The sequence below is a fragment of the Aethalodelphis obliquidens genome, unplaced genomic scaffold, assembly GCF_003676395.1.
Source record: "Aethalodelphis obliquidens isolate GAN/ISIS:26980383/991018 unplaced genomic scaffold, ASM367639v1 scaffold9, whole genome shotgun sequence".
Classification (NCBI taxonomy): domain Eukaryota; kingdom Metazoa; phylum Chordata; class Mammalia; order Artiodactyla; family Delphinidae; genus Aethalodelphis; species Aethalodelphis obliquidens.
This window is the reverse complement of record NW_020837953.1, coordinates 17,522,471-17,544,082: the sequence shown is the minus strand read 5'-3', so window position 1 is coordinate 17,544,082 and position 21,612 is coordinate 17,522,471. Positions and strand designations below refer to the sequence as shown.

Here is a 21,612-nt window from a genome sequence, read left to right as displayed (position 1 = left end):
TGGCCTGTTCTTGGTCATGTTCACTCACTGGCCAGTAGTGAGAGGTCTGAGTCATGGGAGGTAGTAGACAGCTCCTCTGGCAACACCTTCCATCTCCCCAGAACGCAGTGAAAACTCTGCAACCACCTTTCCCATCCTGTGTCAAGTCTCAAATTCCCGTTTCTATGGCCCGTGCCCTATGCCCCTCTCAACGTCTGAGCCTCCAGATTCTATGTTCCCAGCTCCTTCCCAGTGGCTGCATGGGAAAATGTCTGTTCGTGTTATGCTGTCGCTTTCATGTATCCAGATGTGTGAGTTTGTTTTCTCCCTCCTCTCTGCTTTCAGTTTGATACTTTTTCAGACTAGTAAATATAAATTGCACTTCCTTACTCAAGACGCCCTCTTGGCCCAGAAAGCCAATTCCAACTCCTAAGCCTTTTTGTAACCAGCTCTCTACCTCCCAGGCCTCCCTCTCATTTCCAGGCCTTAGGAAGAGAGGACAGGCCTGCGCCTCTGGGACATTTCATTCAGCACCCCTCTCATTTCTCAGTGACGGACCCCAGGAGGAGCTCTCTGCTCATTGCCCTCCACAGCCAGTTCCCAGCTGTAGGGATTTCTCTGGAGTTCGCATCCTTCCCATTCAGTTATGTTCTTCCCAGAAATCAGAATTCCCTTTTAAAACCAAAGATACTAGGATTAAAAATATGTTTCTAGAGAAGAATTTAAAGTCAGGCCTTCCTTCCTCTCCAGTCTCTAACCATCACCAATCACTAGTTAGGTCTGGTCCCTATTTCCTTGAGGATTAAGTGGGACATTTCTTGCCAGAGGCTTTGAACCCCCAGCAGGAGTTCCAGTGGTTTATAGCTCCTGAGTATGAGTGCGTCCCACTGGCCCTTTCTACTTTGTCCTCATTCACAGTATTTCTCTTTTCCCTTTGCCTCTGAGTTGAGAAATGAAGAACAGCAGGCCTGTGGAACACTGAAAATGCCCTTCCCGGGTCAAAAGAGAACGCCTTTTCCCTCCCAGGGGAACGTCCCTAACCAGGGCATCAAGCATCTGCTTGCGCTTTCCCCATGAAATCTTAGACAGACATCACACTCTCCCCTCCCTTGCTGTCCACAGTAAGCAGGTATCTCCATCTGCTCACAGGTGTCTCCCCGCAATCACAGCAGCCTCTGCGGCTCTACCCTCACCCTCTCACTGGAAGAGAGGGGCCTGCTCTCCGCCTCCCCCTTAGAGCAGCAGCTGCTGTGGAGAGAGCCCCGCCCCACTATCGAGCCCTGGACTCCTGGCCTAGCCTTGCCACTTACCCACCGTGGGACCCCAGGCAGGTTCTTCCCTTCTCTGGGCCTGTCTCCTCTCCTGCAGAACGATTCCACGTGAAATGGGTTCTGGGTCAGATAGCCGCAACCCTTCACCCCACTGGCCTGCCTCACCCCCTTTTGCCTCTCTTCCTTTTCTGCAGCACCAGCCGGCTGCGGGCCATGGCTATCCTTGGAACAGAAGGTCGGGGCTCCTTCTCCTGCCCGAAAGCCAAGACTGAAGGGAGCCCCAAGGTAACACGTCGTCGTGTTCCTTCCCCAAGAGTGAAATCAGTGATGCCTCAGACACCAGCATCACTGAGCCTGAATTACTTGCCCAAGGCCTAAAGCGGGGGGCTCTGGGTGATGACTGAGGTCATTGATCCCAGCCTGACACCATTAAAGTCACTGACCCAGGGGACTTTTTCCCCAATGGTCCGAGGCTGGTGAGCCCCCTGCCCTTGCCCCTGAACCCGTCTTTTTCCTTTCTGCAGAGCACTGGCTCTCCCGTCACCACGTACCACCTGCAGCGGGCACTGCCCGGGGGCATCATCCTCATGGAGCTGGCCTTCCAGGTGAGCAGAAGGAGCTCTACATGGGGAGAGCCAGGCCCACCTGTCTCTCGCCCTCCTGACCTCATCTTCGTCCTCTCTCCAGGGCTGTTACTTCTGTGTCAAACAGTTTGCCCTGGAATGTTCCCGAATCCCCATGGGGCAAGCTGTCAACTCCCAGGTATGTGGTGGAGACGGAGGGCCGTGAGGTCTCAGACGTAGTCAGTGCAGCCCCAGTGACCATCTGGTGCTGCAGGCGTCTGGGCCATTCCAGTGCTCTGCCTGCCTCAGGCACCAGTCTTACTCTGTGGTAGTCCAGACCTGTATTCAGCTATGGCACTGGGGGCAGAAGGCAGTGCAGCACAGTGGCTGGTCCGGCCCTGTGGTCATTCTGGCACTGACCATACATGGGTAGACAGTGAGGACATTTGAGCAGAGCGGGTAATCTGACACATGGGTGGGTCAGTGCCATGGGCAGTCCTGGCCTCGTCTAGGGCTGGGGACAACCTGGCACTGTCCATATAGTCACTAACACTTAGAATGTGGACTAGAGTCCCCACCCACACAGCACAGCCCCCCCACACTCAGTTGTTATTTCTGTCCCTGTCTGACTGCCTGAAGGCAGGGCTTCTGCACCCCATGAGGTTCTGAGCACTCAACAAGGCTCAGCAAGAATGAGTCGCAACTGAGTGTGGTCAGAGACCCGAAGCCCTCCAGCCCTGAGTGAGTTCGGCCCCTTCGTTGTTTGGCTTCTGCCTTCCTTGTGCCTCGAGTTGAGTTTCTGAGAGATCAGGGTCTGACTGGGTGCAGTCCGTCGCCCTCCAGTACAGATGGCACAAACTCTTCCCGTATCTGGACAGCTCAGATCCAGCCCACAGGTGGTTGCCTTTGACTTGGGTGTGGATGCCTGGTCTAGTCATCACAGGATAGTGAGATCCAGGAAAGCTTGGTGACTTTAGTGTAGGAACCTACCTGGGCCAGGGCACAGAAGGGAGATTGGACAGGCAGGTACTCTTTCACACTTCGCTGTAGTATTGGCGGGAAGGACCCACCCCATTATTCTCTTGAGCTTCCTGAAGTCCTGGCTGCCCTGCCCCCGGATCTCCATCCAGTTTGGCTCTCTCTGCACCTACATATCTAATCTCTAACCTTACTTAGATTTCTAAGTTGCTTTATTATAGCTATTACTTATTTATTAACTGCTTAGTATACATGCTAAGGGAAGAGGAGAATTTTACGCCTACTGTACAGATAAGGAAACTGAGGTTCACGGAGGTTAAGTGATGTGCCCCAGGGCACACAGCTAGTTGCTGGCAGTAGTAGGGTTGCAAGCTGGGTCTCTGACTCTGAGGCTTATCCTTGGTTACTGCAGTTTATCACGCAGCTCTAAATTTATGAGGACCTTTCCTTTCTCTCCATGGTAGATGAGGAAACTGAAGCAGAGAGGTTGTGACTTACCCAAGGTCACGCAGCTACTCTGACTCCTAGGCAACTGCTGCTTCTACAGTCACTGATTTCCTTTCCTGTTAATTTTTATGCCCTGTGCCCCCAAGGCCACGGTCAGGTAGATTCTGCCATTCTAGCATCACCTATCCAACTGTTAACACACTCTCAGTAATGCTGATGTACACCAAGAGAAGCACCAGCTCTGTGTCTCTGCCCTCCTTTCTTCCTCCGTCAGTGGTTCGTTCGTTCATTCATTCATTCACAGATGAATTAGAGGAGGCCAGCTCTGGACTAGCCTTGGCAGGATGTCCCAGATGAGGCTTTACAAATGAGTGGGAGTTAGCCAGCTTTGGGGACCAGGGGGAGCAGCATTCAGGCAAACAGAATGGCAGGTACAAGAGGGTAGAGAAAATATGTGGTATGCTTCGCAAGAACAAGTAATTTGATGAGAAGATAAAGCCGGAGGGATGGGAAGCGACCAGGAAAACCTTTCTAATAGTGAGTAATTACACACCTGGCCTACCCTGACCACCCTGTTTAAAACCACACCTGCTTTATTTACTGCTTGATTTTCCATAACCATCCACTAACGTGCTATTTACTCATTTACTCTGCCTAATGTTTATTGTCTTATCTCCCCACTACTGGACTGTAAGCTCCTTGAGGGTAGGGGTTTGTATCCCCAGCAACTAGAACAGTACCAGGTAGGCACGTGGGAGGCACTGGACAAGTATTTGTTACGTGAGTGAATCTGTGCCAGACTTGAGTGGAGACTGGGATACCGAGTAAAAAAGGTTCATGTCTCAAAATGGTCAGTTCATGTAAACAGAGTTACAACACTGCATAATGTAATGAGGAGGGCTTCTCACAGAAGCGTTTCTGGCAGAGGGGCCCACGGCGACGGGGTGAATCTTGAGCTGCGGTTTCCCAGGCAAGAGGAGGGAGTGAGATGGGCGGGCAGCCTGCCACCGTTTCCTGACCAGGTCCCCCCCCGCTGCTCCCCAGCTGTCCATGCTGTTCACGGAGGAGTGTGACAAGGTGCGGGACCTGATGCATGTGCACTCGTTTAGCTACGACTTCCACCTGCGCCTCGTGCACCAGCACGTGCTGGGCGCCCACCTGGTGCTGCGGCATGGCTACCACCTCACCACCTTCCTGCGACACTTCCTGGCCCACCACCCTGATGGGCCCCACTTTGGCCGCAATCACATTTACCAAGGTCGGTGCCCAGGGGCAAGCCAGTGAACCCGAAAAAGAACAGGCCGCCAGGTGTCTCAAGCCAGGGCCAGGGGGACCACTTCCGGGGACCAGACCTTGTCTCTGCCTCTCCTGTCCTATATGGTCCAGTCGCCTCATGTCACCTGGACCCTGTCCCCATGTCTCTGTCTTAAGTTCTTCCCAGTCTGTTTTCATAGCAAGTTTGGTTTAATTTTCATAGCAAGCAAAGTTTAGATCCTGTGTCGTGTGTACCCTGCCCCCTGTGTGTCCTGAGCCACTTCTGTCCCATCTCCATGTCCCTCAGGAGCTCCCCAGAAAGAATCGGCCTGCCTGCCCATCAGAGCCTCAGGGATTCCCATCCTCCGGCCCCACCAGATCACTGTGTCTGTCCCAGGCTCAGTGTCTCCTGTAACTCATCCCTCAGGGACCCTGGAGCTCCCCACTCCGCTCATTGCTGCCCACCAGCTGTACAACTACGTGGCCGACCATGCCAGCTCCTACCACATGAAGCCACTGCGGATGGCCCGGCCAGGAGGCCCGGAACATAACGAGTACGCCCTGGTGTCGGCGTGGCACAGGTAAGGCGAGAAGGGATGCCTGGAGCCGGAGTCGGGGCCATCCTTGCAGTGGGCGACCCGCGTTTTCTTGGGCAGAAGGGGTGGGGTTGGCTTCATCAGAACCTCAGGCTTGACGTCTCCCCAACCCCCACCGCACAGCTCTGGCTCCTACCTGGACTCTGAGGGACTTCGTCACCAGGACGACTTCGACGTGTCTCTGCTTGTTTGTCACTGTGCCGCACCCTTTGAGGAGCAAGGAGAGGCCGAGCGGCACGTTCTGCGGTCAGCAGATCCCCTGCCTTGAACTTGCCCGTTGCCCAGCCGCTCCCTGCTGTTGCCCTGTGTCTCTCCTGCTGTGACCATCACACTCCCGCCCCTCCCCACCCTAGGCTGCAGTTCTTCGTGGTGCTCACCAGCCAACGAGAGCTCTTCCCCAGACTCACTGCTGACCTGCGCCGGTTCCGGAAGCCGCCCAGACTGCCCCCTGAGCCAGAGGCTCCTGGGAGCTCAGCCGGTAGCCCTGGGGAGGCCTCAGGGGATGGTCTGGCCCCTGGACCGGCTCCCCTCTTCCCCCCACTTGCTGCAGAGGTGGGTGTGGCACGGGCACGGCTGGCTCAGCTGGTAAGGCTGGCTGGAGGGCACTGCCGTCGGGACACCCTTTGGAAGCGCCTCTTCTTGCTGGAACCACCAGGACCTGATCGGCTGCGACTAGGGGGGCGCCTGGCCCTGGCCGAGCTGGAGGAGCTCCTAGAAGCCGTCCATGCCAAATCCATTGGGGACATCGACCCCCAGCTGGTAAGCAGCTGTGGGTTCCAGAAGGGGCTGGGATGGACGCTAGGAATTCCACTGGCAGCCAGGGTACAGGTTGCAGGGGTCTCAGAGGTGGTTCTGGAACAGCAGATCCATGCCTGTGGACCTTCCCCTAGGACTGCTTCCTGTCTATGACGGTCTCCTGGTACCAGAGCCTGATCAAGGTTCTCCTAAGCCGCTTTCCCCAGAGCTGTCGCCATTTCCAGAGCCCAGACTTGGGAACTCAGTACCTGGTAAGTCTCTTTGACCTTCCTCTGAAAGGGGAGACACAGCAGAAATCCTCATCAGAGAGGTGACAGGGTCCCCCTCAAAGAACCCCAGTCTGACTAAACAGGGAGGCTGAGATGGAGTGACCACACCGGTAGATGGATGTAAAACCCTTCAAGCACCAAAGCCACAGCATGTGATTCACTGAGAATAACCTAGAGCTGTGCCCTCAGGGCTCACAAAAAGCACAAACGTTGGCTAGCGATCCTGGGGGCCAAGCTCTGGAACCTTGTGAGTGGTTGCTCTTGGAGGTTCCAGTCCCAGAAAGGACCTCCTGGGCTTTCAGGCCTTTTTACCAAAGTGTGGTCCTCACACCAGCAGCGTCAGCACCACCTGGGAGCTGACCAAAGTGCAGACTCTCAGACCCCACCCCAGACCTGCTGGCTCAGAACCTGCCTTTCAGCCAGATCCGCAGGTGATTGGTACGCACAGTAGAGGTTGACAGGTTGCTGGGAAGGACAGGTAGAGAGAGCTATGGCAGTGGGCACAAGCCTGGGGATTGAGAGCCTAAAGGATGGCCCCAACGAGAGCAGCGATCAGGAGAGGAGACATTCAAGAGAAGATTTCAAAAGAAAAGGTGCTTGGTCTGTGGTAAGGGGTCCTGCGACATAGTGCTTGTGGGGAAGACTAGTTTCAAGGTGTGACAGAGCATCACCCAGAGAAGCCAGGGTTAGTTAGGGTAAGGCTGCGGTGGTGCAGGTGGGTGTGAGCAGATGGGGATGCTTCTGTGGGTGGCGGGAACACTGAAGCAGGAGTGGGTTTGGGGGAAGGGTGAAGAATTGAATCTGAGGCCCAGGAGGACCTTCGAGGACCACAGTCTAGAAGGTATATGGGCATCGGGGATTGGAGCTCAGGAGAGAGATGTAGGCAGCACTTACACAAACAGGTGGTGACTGAAGCTGGGCATAGAAGAAACTGCCCAGGGAGAGATCACAAAGCTGAGCGCCAGGGACAGGCATCAGGGAGGCCAGAGACACGAAACCCAGGAGGAAGGGAGGGCTCACGTCAAGGGGAGAGAACCCTCCTTTAATGATGGGCTTCAGTGTGTGAGCTTGTGCAGGGCCTTCCAGTCAAGTACCACTCGCTCATCCTGGTGAGGCTGGACAGGCTAACCGGTGGCCAGTGAGGACGAGGACTGAGGTTGGGCTTGGAGGAGGTCCTGGGTGACCGTACAGTGTAGGTGGGGTCAGGTGTGGTGATGGAAGCGGGCCTTCCTCACACTGGTCCCACTTTCAGGATGCCTTCAAGGAGGGTCTGTGCCTCACTCCGCATCTCATTTTGTCTTTTGCTGCAGGTTGTGCTGAATCAGAAGTTCACTGACTGTTTCGTGCTAGTGTTTCTGGATTCCCACTTGGGAAAGACGGTGAGAACGGGAGGGGGCGGTGAGGGGCTTTGTGTCAGCCTAGTAGGAGGCTGTACCCCAAATGCTCCATCCCAGAGCCTGCTGAGGCTGGGGAGCCCTGCTCCCTGGGCTCAGCCTGCCCTCCTCTCACCACCCCCGCCCCGTGTTCCCCACAGTCTCTGACAGTGGTTTTCCGAGAGCCCTTCCCGGTACAGCCCCAGGACAGCGAGAGCCCCCCTGCCCAGCTGGTCTCTACTTACCACCACCTGGAGTCCGTCATCAACACAGCCTGCTTCACCCTCTGGACCCGCCTCCTCTGAGGGATGGGCCACTGAATGTCCTCGAATTATGGCTCTGTAGGATTGCCCACTTGCAGCAGGACTGGCCAGCCCTCTGGGCACCCGGGCAAGACTGGACACTGAGGGATGCCAGTCGTTGTGTGAATGTGTCTTGGGGACCTGGTAGCAGGAGCTGCCCTCCCTAAACACTCACTGCCACTGACCAGCCCAGGGATCCAGAAGGTCCGGTCACCTCCCTGAGGTGTCCATGCCATCTCAGGTCCCTGGGCCCTTCCAGAAGGAGACTGCTCCTCCCTGCTCACTTGGTGGAGTCTGGGAATTCTTCACATCAGGTGGCACATAGACCCCTTAGAGTTCCTCTGCCTGAATCCTGCCTCCGAGCCTTGGCTTGCGGTCAGCCACCCGCCTCCCCCACCCCCATCTTGAGCCCTGTGGTCTTCACTGCCCACGGGGACATCATTGCTGGACAATTGCCACTAAGACACCTGGGTTCCAATCCCAGCTCTGCCTTTGAAGCATCTGTGACCACGGGTGAGTCCCTTTGCTCTCGGACCCTTGGTTTCTCATCTGTACGTGAGGTGGTGAGCTCAAAAGCTCTCCCATCTCCACAGCAACACTGGCACAGACTGGAGGACTTGAACGTGAGCTGTATGTCCCTTCTCTGCAGGAAGGAAGTGACCCAAAGAAACTGAAAAGTTAGGCACTGTGTGTCCCTCCCCCTCCCCCTCCAATAACATACACACATGGAAACCTTCAGCAGATTGTCTTTAATTCAGAGGAGACTCGGGATGTGCAGCTCACCATCCCAGAGGTGTGTGGCTGGAGCGCAGGACCTCACTGGCCAGCCTGTGGGCGGCCCCGCTTATCCCAGTACGAACGTAGCCAACTCAAGCCCTCTACCGTGTCTCCTGAGGGGAGAGGGACCCGAGGCATCTCAACCCACGAGGAGGAAAACAGCCCCTGCCTGACACCTGTCCCTCCAGAGCCCCCTCCCCAGGGCCAGGCCTGGAGCTCTGCCCACCCTCACCTCGAGGCTGGTACTCGCAGCCCACAAAGCCTTTGTAGCCTTCATCTTCCAGAAGTTGGAACAGATAGGGGAAGTTCAGCTCTCCAGGGCTGCCGGGTTCCCCTCGGCCTGGGACCTGTGCCACCTGCACGTGCCCTGGGAGCAGATGTGGGCAGATGTGGGGGGGGGGTAGAAAGAGTGGGAGGACAGAGGAAGCATCATGGCAGACTAGGAAGGAGCCAAGAAAGGGGCCCTCACCAACGAGGGGCAGGAACTCCCGGATGTTCCCCGTCAGGTTCCCGTCCATGATCTGCCAGTGGAATATGTCCTGGGGCAGAGATTCCGAGTCACAGACCCTGCAGGCCACACCATTCTGCCTGGATTTGGAGAACACAGGCCCATGGGCCCTCTGAGAAGCACTCCCTCTCTCCCACTTACCATCTGTAACTGGAGGTTGGGTCTTCCAACTTTCTCTAAGATGGCTGCCGCTGGGAGAGAAACCGGGGAGGAGGCCATGAGACTCAAGGAGGGCGCCAAGAATCAAGGGACAGGAGGAGACAGGGCTGGGGTCCTACCCTGCTGGGGCGTATCCAGGAAGTACCGGGGGTCCGTGATGCGGGTGTTGATGGGCTCCAGCAGCCCCACAAGGTTCTCCTAGCACCAGGCAGGATCCGTGAGTAGAGCTCTCCCTGAGGTTTGTACCCCCTCAATCACCGATCAAGCCCATCACCAATCCCTCCGGCCTGGACCGGGGCCCAGCCTCTGTGCCTCACTGCTCTCCCCACTGTGCATCCCCTCCACACACACACACATTCATGAAGCATGTGTGTCTGTATGTGTTTTCACCGTCTCACCTGAGCCAGAACCCCAGCTGCATGCCTCAGGTTCTCCAGAAAAACTGTGTCCATTTCACCCCTGACTGCTGCTCGATCAGCCCCCTGGGGCACTCGGCCAGCCATCAGGTGAATCCTGTGGGGAAAATGGGCCTGGATGGGGCTGTGGAGTCCACCCTCGAAGCGCGAGCTTTCACTCCGTTGCTCCCTGGGTGCACCTCTTCCAGCTGCTCTCCGATCATGCCGGATTCCCATCTCCCCAGGTCTCTCACTTAGCGCCTCCTGTACTTCCAAATTCTCCTTTTCCGTGCCCCTTCTCCTCATGCCTACAAACGTGATTCTCACCTTTAAAAAATTAGTTTGACCCTTACCCTTCTCAGGAATTCCACGCTGCTTGTCACTCCTCCTTGCATCTGTTTCTTAGCTTCCCATCTGTTTTCTGCACACACACTCCTCCACCCCCTTAATAACCCCTTGTGGCCAGTTCCTTCTCAGCCTGGTTGCTCTGTGCAGGATTTGACATTTATGAGATCAGCCCCACTTTGAGTCCCCCTCACTTCACCACCTGATCCTTTTCAGCCACCTCCAAAGCAGACAGGTTACATTTACAACTTTTAATTTAACTTTTATGCCCCTCTTGCCTTTGGCCCCTGCATCCTTGACGGGAATGCTCCTTACCTCAAGCAAGTGCCCACTAGAGACCCACTACTTACTACCTGTAAGCTTTCTCTGATCCCAGACAGAGTTACTGCCTACCTGCTCCCACAGCCTCCTTGAACTGACCTGTCCTCAAACGGATCACTCCGTTTGTTTACTGTGCTATCTATCTCCCAGGTCAGACTAAGCTCCCAGCACGGGATCCCAGCATGAGTTGAGCAAGAAAGAGTTGCAAACAGAGAGTGACACACAACAGATGAAATACAGGAGGCAATTTACAAGGGGCCCGGACGGAAGGGGCGAAGAAGGGCCAGTGCGATGGACCTCTGAGCCTCTCAAGCCCCAGCGGCCTGTTCTCTCGTGGGTCATGGGGGCGGGGGATTGGAGAGAGGAGGATACCTGGGACAGCCCAGAGCCTTGGCGTACAGCACAGCCTGCTCCAGCCCATCTCGGAAGGCCGCCTGCCTCCCGGGAACGGCCCCCAGCCCCATCTCCCCTTTCTCTCGGTCTCCTGCGGAGAGAATGGGCCTCAATTCCCGGCTCGCTCTCCCGGCTTGCCCCGCCCAGGCCCGGGCCCCCACGGCGCACCCGGGGGCGTGTTGATCAGCACGAGCTGTAGCCCCACTTCCTGCGCCGTGCGCGCCAGCGCCTCCGGCGGCTCCCCGTACGGCCAGCCGACCTCGGCCGCCTCGAAACCCGAACTGCCCGCGGCCCGGAGCCGTGCGGCGAGGCTGGGGAGCTCGGGGAACAGCCACGACACGTTGGCCGAGAAGCGCAGCGGAGCCATGGCCGGCCGGGAGCGCGCGTGGGGCAGAATCCGCGCAGCCGGAAGGCAGCAGCCGCGGGCGGGGCCGGGGAGGGGAAGGGACTGAGGGCCCGAGCGGGGGGCGGGGCGGAGCGGGCGCCGAGGCGGCGGAGGAGCCCGGCCCTGCCGGGCGGGGGCGCGCTGTCGCCGCGAACTGGGTGCCGGCTCTCTCCGGCTGGGAAAGCCGTGCGTCGTAAAAACCGCGGACTGGCCAGAAAAGTGCACTTTCCCTGACGGGAGAGGGCGGCGCGCGGAGGAGGTGCGGACCCAATTAACGTGAAGGAGCGTGGACGCTAACAAACGCTTCGTGTTTTTCCTTCATTATAACCAGAGTACCTGTTCATTATGGAACATTTGAAAGTGTGTGCCGCACCACTCACCCGTTAACTTTCCCGTACAGAGCAAAAACTAAACACGTGCAGTCTTTTCTTAGAAAACCCTGATCATAGTGTATATGCGATTTTATGGCATATTATTTCGTGAGCATTTCCCGTGAAAACCTTGAATTAGCTGCTCACTGTTCCGCACCGGGACATCCCAGAATCTGTTGATGGTCATTAGGGATTTCAACGTGTGTGTGCGCGTGCGCTATAAAAGCACTTTAATGCACTTCTTAGTCCCATCTCTGAATCGTTCTCTGAGGTTTCTTTTGTAGGAACAAAGTACGAAGTCCTTTATAAGGAAAACTGCCCCCACCCCTGGACTCCGCACTGAGCGGCTATGGGCGGGCTGTCCCCTCTCAGCCCCGGCTGATTGGACCACGGAAAGACATCTGATCCAAGGGCAGCCAATCCATAGAATAGCCCGAGACCCTTGATTTGTCCAATTTGGAAAGATAGTCTGACCAATCAGGCTCCCTCTTGGAGAGTTCAAACAAGGAAATACTGAGAGCCAAGTGGGAGGTGGGTTTGCCGGAAGATGACTGTGGCTGTAGAAACTAAATAAGCAGGAGTCAGGTGGTAAAGAAAAGCTAGAGCAGAGGGGGTGGGAAACTGAGCACTATGAATAGGGGTAGCACGTTGAGATGCCGCTGCTGCAGAGTTGTCAGGACTGGCCAAACCCACGGCAGCTCCCAGGTCTACGCTTCCCAAGGCCAGGATGTTTAGACTTTCCCGGGTTTCTGTGTCTGTAGCCTCTTAATGTTTCTTCAGATCATTCAAATGAATTTATCAATATTTCAGCCACACTAAACCAACTGAATGGGCAGATTCCAAGTTGGGTGAAAAAATAGGAGCATGCTTAAGTTCTTGACGACTGTGCTAAATGGCTTTTCAAAAATATTGTCAGTTTACACTTGGACAATACATTCATAGACGTCATCTTGATCTGCTTCCTGTACTAGCTTTGACAAAAAGCAGCTTGAAGTGCAACACCAGGAGCACCCAGCGTCCACTGTCTTCCTGTCACTGCTCTCTGGCATCCCAAGTCAAGCTCACCCAGGCACCTGGGATCCAGGCTCAGCTCAGAGTGAATGCAAGTGCCTGGCAGGTACTGTTTCTTCAGCTCTGCCTCCAAGCACGGATTGCCACCAGCTATGACCGATCACCTGATTTCTTGCCCCCCTGCAGTTGGCAGTATACTTGGAAATCAGACTCCTCCTGGAACGTGTTTCTTGGGTACTGTCCAATCAGGATGTGACCTCACTAAGTTTAACAATCCCAACTTCAATCCCAACTTCAGCGTGTTTATGATCATTGTTGGCAATACAGAATAACATCTAAGGTAAGTAATTCCTTATTAACACTCCACTGTAAATCTGAGTATGCAAATTCTATTTAAGACTTTCAAAGCACCACCATCTGCTGGGGTCTGTACCAGAAACAAAATTTGTCCAGCCTCCAATGGTTCCACTCCTTTTTCGCTTGTATTCCCTGTAGGGCAGCAGAGATGATGTATAAACTAGATGTGCGTGACTCACTTTTCCCCTTAATTCCCTTACAACCACCTTTACATAATGTATCAAAATATATACAAGAGAGGTACAATGCCCATGACAATTATTTTCTTTAGTCACCATTTGTCTGTATCTTAACCCACTTTGCAACAGAAGCATTACACGAAGTTATTACAAATCTTGATTCTTTGCATTTAACTTTTAATCAAAGAACTTGTACAGCTATGATGATCAGTTAAGATAACAACAGCTTGTAAATAGTTACATGGATAATGGCTGACACTTGCACGTAGAGTTCAGATTCGCATTTGACCACTGGATTGCACTTGCCAACGTCTTAAAAAACATTACAACTAATATGTGAAATGCAATCAAAACCTCAGTGAAATTTCATTTTATACTTTCCAGATTGGAGGAAAAAAAAAAACACCTTAAAAGTCAGACAATAGCAAGTATTGGAAGGGATCTGGAACAACTGCAACATTTATTCACTGCTGATAGGAGTATAAATCACTACAACCACTTTGGAAAATAATCTGGCATTATTTCTTAAAACTGAACATTCATATACCTTTGATCCAGCGGTTCCTTGCCCAGGTTTATCTCCTGGAGAACCGTGTGCACGAGTGTACCAGGAAATAATTCATTGATGTTCATAGCACCACTATTTATGTAGCAAAAATAAGGAATTAACTCAAATGTCCATTGATAAATGTATAGATGTGTTGTTGTATAGTCCTACAGTGTTGTTTATAAAAGTGAAGAAAAAGCTGGTGACTCAAATGGTAAAATTGAGTTTGCTCTTGGATTAGAGTAATATATGAAGAGCTTAGTGACGTTTGGGTCGAATTGAAAGCACCAGTATGAACACATCGAATGGATAAATCTCAGAAACATAATTGTAAGTGAAAGAAGCAAATCACAGAGAAATATATACAGTATGATTCCATTTACATGAAGTCAAAAGCAGGGGAAACCAAACAATATCTTGTGTAGGGCTACAAACATCTGTGGTAAAACTATAAAGAAGAGCAAGTGATAATGACCACAAAATTCAAGATGATAGTGACCTCTGGAGTGGGAGGGAAGGGAGTGGCATTGGAGACTTCAAGAGTAATGGCTGTCCCCTTTCTCTGGTGTGGTGTGATCACACATCTTTGTTTTATCACTACTCTTTATATCTTACATATATTTTATAAATATCATTTTGTATCTGTTTCATATTTAATAAGAACAAAATTTTAAAACTTTCTGTATGCATTATTACCACCTGTTAGCACATTTTCTATTAACATCCTCATTGTAGTATCATGAGAATCTCAAGGTTTTTCTACAGACTCAGCTTGTTTGTATTAGACTAGAATTACTACATTTTGGATTCAATGTGGCACCGCTCAAGCTAGTGGTCTTTGATTGTATTACCTGCTCAGAACCTGTGCTAGGCAGCCTGTGAAATTGGTCCCCAGTGATCTCCACATTCTGGTCTCCATGCTCCCTCTGCTTGAATATGGGCTGGACCTCGAGATTCACTTCAAACAAACAGAATACAGCAAAGCTGGTCCAATGTCACCTCAGAGATTAGGTTACAAAAAGGCTTTGGCTTGTGTCTTGGGTGCCCTCTCTCACTCTTTCACTCACTTGCTCTGAGGAAAACCAGCTGCCATATTGTGAGCTGCCCTATGGAAAGAGCTATGTCAAGGGGCTGATGCAGCCTGTGAATGAGCTTGGAAGCAGGTCTGCTCCCACTGAGCCTTAAGATGACTGTGATCCTGACCAGCACCTTGACTGCAGCCTCATGACGGATAAGGTTTGAGTCAGAGACATCCACCTAAGGCACGCCCAGATTTCTGGCCTACAGAAAGTCTTTGATAGTAAACATTTGTCATTTTAAGCCACTGAGTTGTGGGGTAATTTGTTAGCAGCAATAGATATCTAGTAGAGGTTCCCTTTCTTCTTCTGGGAACTGTTCCCTTGTTTGGGGGAATTATCACTTTCACCACTTCTTCATCTTAAGTGTGAATAGGTGCTGTCATCTTCTTATAAGATCCTCTCTTCCCAGCCACAGTGATTGGTCAGTGAGTGGGCACCTGACCGAAGCTGGACCAACCAGAGTACCTGTTATAGACATTGTAGGTTGCCTACCCCACGTCTGTTGCCTCTTTTCTCCTTCTTAATAGAACCATACCTCATGGGGACATTCAGGCAGAGAGAATAGAAATGATGTACAGAGAGACATGGCAAGAAACACCGAGAGAGGCGTTGTATTCGCTTGGAACATCTGTAAGGGAATCAATCAAGCTAGCCTTCCTGCTTCATCTTAATTCTTTCCAAAAAAGAGATGTCTCAGAACTAACTTGCTTTTCCCATCCCAAGACCAAACATTGTGCACATTTCAAAAAACACATGGTGCTTTTGGTAAGAAGCAATTTGAAGACCTGGACCCTGGGCACTTGGGCTATATATTTATATCATTTCATGAATTTAGATCATTTCATATAGCTGGTAGTGGTGAACTGGATGACTGATAGCAACTTAGGGATCTCAGTGTCTCTGAGGGAATCTTTATCTTTCAAAGTCATGAGTTTATGCTGATGATTTTTATTTCACCCGATCTTCATTAAGCTTTTTCCTACCTTGCTCTAATACAAGAGCATCTTCATTTCTATTTTAACTTTCTTATTTGAGCTCCCAGTCTTTTTATCACTTTTATACAGCATGTTCAAATCAGGCTCCATATATCATGTTATATATTTTCACATCCAACCATGTGTTCAGAATCTAGTGTCACTCTATTATTTGTTTGAACCATTGAGTCTGCATTTCTAAGGCTTCGGAATTTAAGTTTCCCCCTTTACTCAATTTACCAGTAATAGTCCATATCACACAGATTCATGATAGCTTGTAACTGTGTCAAAAAGGAAACTAAACCTTTGGTAAAGTTTTTCTTTCATAGGTTTCTACCGTATCCAAGTATGTCATAGGGGAATATCCGTGATACATCTATTATACATTAGGACTCGATAACTAAAATTTCAGCACATTTACACAGAATCATTTCACACACACAGTACATTGAATAATAACATCATTATACAAAACAGCATTGAATCACTTTACAAAATTTGTGCTTGCATGAGCGATCATTATATTCTTGGAAGAATATAATAATATTTGCTGTTCCATGTTATACATCCTTATCTTTAAAAGGAGGCTCCTATAACTGGCCCTTATCTTTAGTTTCTGTTCTATTACTGGGTGGCTGGATTGCATCCAGAAACTCTTCTTGTGCCGTTCCCCTACATATGCATGTTGTTAGGACCACATGAAGGCTCTTGGCCATATTATTTAATAGAGTGTTAGCTAATTACATTCCCATCCACATGCAATCTTTAAACTTAAATACAACCAGTGAATGTATGACTCAAAGAGTACAAGTGTGGATAGTCAGAAAGGTTTTTTTTTCATGTTTAGAATTTTGAAAAATCTCAATAACCCTAACTACAGAATCTTATTCTTCCCTTGTTTAATTTTTACACTCATGAATTCTACCCATGGTATTAGGTATATATTTTTTGCAACTTGTTTTTTTTTTCCACTTAGCATTATACATGGGAGGTCTTATAGGATGTCTTTCCTTTGTGGGGGGGGAATATATATATATATATATATATATATATATATATATAAACTCAATCTATCTTACTGTTCTCCCTTTCTTTGGCCATTCTTTTAACTGCATTTTATTCCAGAATATGAAATTTTTTTTTTTTTTGCGGTACGCAGGCCTCTCACCGCTGTGGCCTCTCCCGTTGCGGAGCCCAGGCTCCGGACGCGCAGGCTCAGCAGCCACGGCTCACGGGCCTAGCTGCTCCGCGGCATGTGGGGTCTTCCAGGACTGGGGCACGAACCCGTGTTCCCTGCATCAGCAGGCAGACTCTCAACCACTGCGCCACCAGGAAAGCCCAGAATATGAAAATTTTATCCTTCCCCTATTGATGGACAAAAAGATTGCTTCCAATTTATCAGTATTACAATATACATCCTTGTACATGCCTTTCTCTGTGTGGATACAAATATGAATATTTCTCCAGTATATATCTCTGAAAGTGGACTTGCTTGGCCAAAGGATATGCACGTTCAAAGTTCTAATTCACTGCCAAATTGCCCTTTAAAACGCTTTATCAGTTTACATTCGTACTGACAGCCTATGAGCGCCTGTTTCCCTGCATCTTCATCAAGGCTGGATTCTTGCCAATCTGAAGCGGGGGAAAAAAACATTTAAAAAAATCGAATCGTTCATTATGCCTGAAGTTGAACATCTTTCCAGATGTTTATTTGCCATTAGCATTCCCTCTTCTGTGAATTGCTTATCTAAAGACTTTGTCCATTCTTCAGTAGGATTCTTAATGTTTTAATTAAACAGTTTGTAGATGTTCTTTATAGAAATTCTGGATATTAAGTCTTTGGCTGTTTTTTGCTTACCTTTGACTTTATTTAAAGTATCATTTGCTGTACAGAGTGTTGGAGGAGTGCCACCTTTCTACCAGGCTTCGCGTTCCCGTTTGGAAGGAGGTCTGCCCTCTATAGATGTCTCCGGGCGCCTGCCCCGCCTTCTCGGTCTTTCCCAGGGGAAGGAGAGTGACTCCTTTGTCAGAAAGGAGGCGCCAAACTGCTCAGCTCAGTCCCATCCTCCCTTCTCTCTGTAAAAAAGCACACTCCCTACCCTACCCACCTCTGCCATAAGTTTTACAGGAATAAACCCTCACAGGGCTGACCTCAGGGGTGAAATATTAGCAACCTGCTTGCCTAGCAGACCTAAGCCATATTGTCCAGTGTCAGTTGTAGTGGTAACAAAGGTAATATTTGTATCTCCATCTGCCGTACTCCCCTGCCTATCTCTTAATAGGTTCTTGTATCACTGAGTCCAAACAGAAAACAGATGGCACACTCAAATTAGGATAATTCAGAAGATTGAATAAAGGGACTATATGAAGGCGTGGGCAGGCGTAGGGGAGATACAAGGGATAGTGCAGCAACCTAGGGCTGGGAACAGCAGAGCTGTTACTCCTCCTAAGCCTGAAAGGGTGAAGGGGATGGGGGCATGGGGACTGAAGTCCGGGAGGAGAAAGTCGTGCAGAGATAACTGTCCTACGAGGAACCGAAGCCCTCAGTTGCAGGACACGGGCAACCTGAGGCAGCCTGTAGGGAGGAAACCTGAGAAATAAATACCCTACCTGACTCTCCTTCTGCCCTGTAATCTCCTGCTGGGCCTCCCCACTAGATAAACCAACCAGAGCCCGAGGACAAGGGAACCCATTGATGGAGCCAACATCAGTCCCTCTGTTTGGGCAGAGGAAAACAGAATGAGGGACAAACAGGAACCATCTGGCAGGGCTCTCCTCTTTCCTCCCTCAGTATGCCCTCTCATTCTTCATCTGGGTGAAAAATTCGCATCCCCATCAGCGGGACGCACAAAATCCCACTGACTACCATTTTATCAAGAGGCGATCTCAAGCCAGAAAAACCTCTCTGGAAACCTAAAGCTTTACTACTACTAGTGTTCTTCAAATAAGGAATCGGGTTAAAGTGAGGAGGTGTGGTAGGCAGAATCCGGAGATAGCCTCCCCAGATTCCTGCTCCCGGTGTACACACCTGGAGTGTGTTTTCTCTGTTTTTCAATCAAATACTAGTCTAGATACTGCTATGAAGGGATTTTGCAGATGCAGTTAAGGTCCCAAATCATTTATGAAAGGGAGACTAAGCTGGGTGAGCCTGACCTAATCAGGAGAGCCCTTGAAAGGCCCAGGGCTCTTCCTGGTGAAAGAGAGTTGAAGTTAATGCGTGAGAAGTTGTCCATTGGTGGCTTTGGAGATGGAGAAGGAATATGGGTGCCTCTAGGAGCTGAGAGTAGCCCCTGGCTGACAGCCAGCAGGGATAAGGAAGCCTCAATCCTTTGGCCATGGGGAGCTGAATTCTGCCACAACGAAGTGAGCCTGAAAGAGGACCCTGAGCCCCAGATGGGAATGCAGCCCAACACCTTGATTTCAGCCTTTTGAAACTTTGAGCAGAGAACCCAGCCATACATGCCGCGCCTGGACTTTTTTTTTTTGGCCGCGCCACGTGGCTTGCAGGGTCTCAGTTCCCCCACCAGTGATTGAACCCGGGCCATGGTGGTGAAAGCCCAGAATCCTAATCAGTAGGCCACCAGGGAACTCCCTGCTCCTGGACTTCTGCCCTACAGAGCTGTGAGCTAGTAAATGGGTGTTGTTTTAGGCTGCTGAATTTGTGATAATTCGTCAGATAGCAGTAGAAACCCATATGGGAGCACACAGTAAAGAAACATAGACACAGCTGTTACGGTCTGCATTTTTGGAGCTGGTAATAGGGCCTAAATTGGTAATCACAGCTGTCTTCTTCCAGCTTCCAACTCAAAGCAAGTTCCCTTTGCCCTTTCCAGCACCGCAGCCGGATGAGTTTCTTTACCTGGTGGAATGACACATGCCTTCATTGCTGTAGGATCCAAGCCTTTGGTGGTCTTGACAGTATTGGGTTGTCAGTTTCCACTGACCAGAACTTTAGAGCAAGAGAAGAAATAGAGTTGCCCTAAACCAAGTCCTTCTCATCCCCACTGTGTAGCAGCAACACAACTTTCCCTGGTGATCAGGATGAGCCACGTCAGCCAAGCTAGAGAACCTCTCCTCTGACTGCTCAGTGGCATGTGGAGCCTAAAATGAACAGGGGAAATCTCAGCTTCTAGTTCACTGGAACCATGACCATGCTTCCTGGCAGAAGAATTTACTGCTGTGGACACTAGAAGCTTCAGATCCACCAAGCCTTTGGTTGCAAGGATGGAAAACAAAAAAGTCTTCTAGTGAATGAGTAGGTGAAACAGTGAGAGGGACCACTCCCAGAGCCCTTTGTTCTCTGGCCACGAATCCTGCCATGGGGGAGATGGCACCAAAAACTGACCTCCGGTTTAGAACATATACTGCTGGAGGGGTGTTTTCTTCCCTCTGGCACTGTAACCGAGTGCTTAGTAATCCACCTCCCATTCTGTCTGGCTGTTTCATACTAGGTGATCAGCCACGTGACAATATCAGTGAATTTCATGGGCATGAGCCTGTTGCCACACTTGTTTTGTTTTTATTTTTTAATTTAATTTATTTTTATACAGCGCATTCTGATTAGCCATCCATTTTATACACTTTATACATGTCAATCCCAATCTCCCAATTCATCATACCACCACCACCACCCCCCACCGCTTTCCCCCCCTTGGTGTCCATATGTTTGTTCTCTACATCTGTGTCTCTATTTCTGCCCTGCAAACCAGTTCATCTGTACCAGTTTTCTAGGTTCCACATATATGCGTTAATATACGATATTTGTTTTTCGCTTTCTGACTTACTTCACGCTGTATGACAGTCTCTAGATCCATCCACATCTCTACAAATGACCCAGTTTTGTTCCATTTTATGGCTGAGTAATATTCCATTGTATATATGTACCACATCTTCTTATCCATTCGTCTGTTGCTGGGCATTTAGGTTGCTTCCATGACCTGACTATTGTAAATAGTGCTGCAGTGAACATTGGGGTGCATGTGTCTTTTTGAATTATAGTTCTCTCTGGGTATATGCCCAGTAGTGGGATTACTGGGTTGTATGGTAGTTCTATTTGTAGGTTTCAAGGAACCTCCATACTGTTGTCCATAGTGGCTGTATCAATTTACATTCCCACCAACAGTGCAAGAGTGTTCCCTTTACTCCGCACCCTCTCCAGCATTTGTTGTTTGTAGATTTTCTGATGATCCCCATTCTAACTGGTGTGAGGTGATACCTCATTGTAGTTTTGATTTGCATTTCTCTAATAATTAGTGATGTTGAGCAGCTTTTCATGTGCTTCTTGGCCATCTGTATGTTTTCTTTGGAGAAATGTCTATTTACGTCTTCTGCCCGTTTCTAGATTGGGTTGTTTGTTTTTTTAATATTGAGCTGCATGAGCTGTTTATATATTTTGGAGATCAATCCTTTGTCCGTTGATTCCTTTGCAACTGTTTTCTTCCATTCTGAGGATTGTCTTTTCGTTTTGTTTATGGTTTCCTTTGCTGTGCAAAAACTTAAGTTTCATTAGGTCCCATTTGTTTATTTTTGTTTTTATTTCCATTATTCTAGGAGGTGGATCAAAAAAGATCTTACTGTGGTTTATGTCAAAGAGTGTTTTTCCTATGTTGTCCTCTAAGAGTTTTATAGTGTCCAGTCTTAGATTTAGGTCTCTAATCCATTTTGAGTTCATTTTTGTGTATGGTGTTAGGGAGTGTTCTAATTTCATTCGTTTACATGTAGCTGTCCAGTTTTCCCAGCATCACTTATTGAAGAGACTGTCTTTTCTCCATTGTGTATCCTTGCCTCCTTTGTCATAGACTAGTTGACCATAGGTGCGTGGGTTTATCTCTGGGCTTTCTATCTTGTTCCATTGATCTATATTTCTGTTTTTGTGCCAGTATCATATTGTCTTGATGACTATAGCTTTGTAGTATAGTCTGAAGTCAGGGAGTCTGATTCCTCCATCCTCACTTTTTTCCCTCAAGACTGCTTTGGCTATTTGGGGTCTTTTGTGTCTCCATACAAATTTTAAGATTTTTTGC

The 21,612-nt window shown here is 50.0% G+C and overlaps 2 protein-coding genes across 13 annotated transcripts in view; one reads left to right on the top strand and one right to left on the bottom strand.

Annotated features, from left to right (window-relative positions):
* The window catches only part of SZT2 (SZT2 subunit of KICSTOR complex), a 51,154-nt gene extending 42,628 nt beyond the window's left edge, over positions 1 to 8,526 (top strand). For 5 of the 6 annotated variants that reach the window (XM_027108833.1, XM_027108834.1, XM_027108832.1 and 2 more), the window contains 10 exons: positions 1,445 to 1,535; positions 1,775 to 1,855; positions 1,938 to 2,012; positions 4,283 to 4,496; positions 4,920 to 5,073; positions 5,212 to 5,334; positions 5,442 to 5,847; positions 5,979 to 6,095; positions 7,424 to 7,492; positions 7,648 to 8,526. In XM_027108833.1, coding sequence (XP_026964634.1) covers positions 1,445 to 1,535; positions 1,775 to 1,855; positions 1,938 to 2,012; positions 4,283 to 4,496; positions 4,920 to 5,073; positions 5,212 to 5,334; positions 5,442 to 5,847; positions 5,979 to 6,095; positions 7,424 to 7,492; positions 7,648 to 7,791 — 1,474 coding nt within the window. In that variant the 3' untranslated portion in view covers positions 7,792 to 8,526. Of the gene's footprint in view, positions 1 to 1,444; positions 1,536 to 1,774; positions 1,856 to 1,937; positions 2,013 to 2,452; positions 2,555 to 4,282; positions 4,497 to 4,919; positions 5,074 to 5,211; positions 5,335 to 5,441; positions 5,848 to 5,978; positions 6,096 to 7,423; positions 7,493 to 7,647 lie in introns of those variants that run through there. The other variant, XR_003433278.1, reaches the window with a different exon arrangement.
* On the bottom strand, positions 8,517 to 11,110 carry HYI (hydroxypyruvate isomerase (putative)). Of its 7 annotated transcripts, none has more exons than XM_027108842.1 (8): positions 10,855 to 10,972; positions 10,666 to 10,777; positions 9,631 to 9,935; positions 9,352 to 9,430; positions 9,215 to 9,264; positions 9,035 to 9,104; positions 8,798 to 8,932; positions 8,517 to 8,678 (listed from the first exon to the last, which is right to left on the bottom strand). In XM_027108842.1, the coding sequence occupies exons 2-8, from the start codon at positions 10,712 to 10,714 to the stop codon at positions 8,605 to 8,607; spliced, it is 762 nt and encodes a 253-aa protein (XP_026964643.1). In that variant the 5' UTR covers positions 10,715 to 10,777; positions 10,855 to 10,972; the 3' UTR covers positions 8,517 to 8,604. The 7 variants fall into 7 exon arrangements, with proteins under 7 accessions (XP_026964643.1, XP_026964642.1, XP_026964641.1 ...); XM_027108841.1 differs by having other exon boundaries at positions 8,519 to 8,678; positions 9,631 to 9,745; positions 10,855 to 11,110; XM_027108840.1 differs by having other exon boundaries at positions 8,519 to 8,678; positions 9,378 to 9,465; positions 9,631 to 9,745; positions 10,855 to 11,080.
* Positions 11,111 to 21,612: the final 10,502 nt, after the last annotated feature.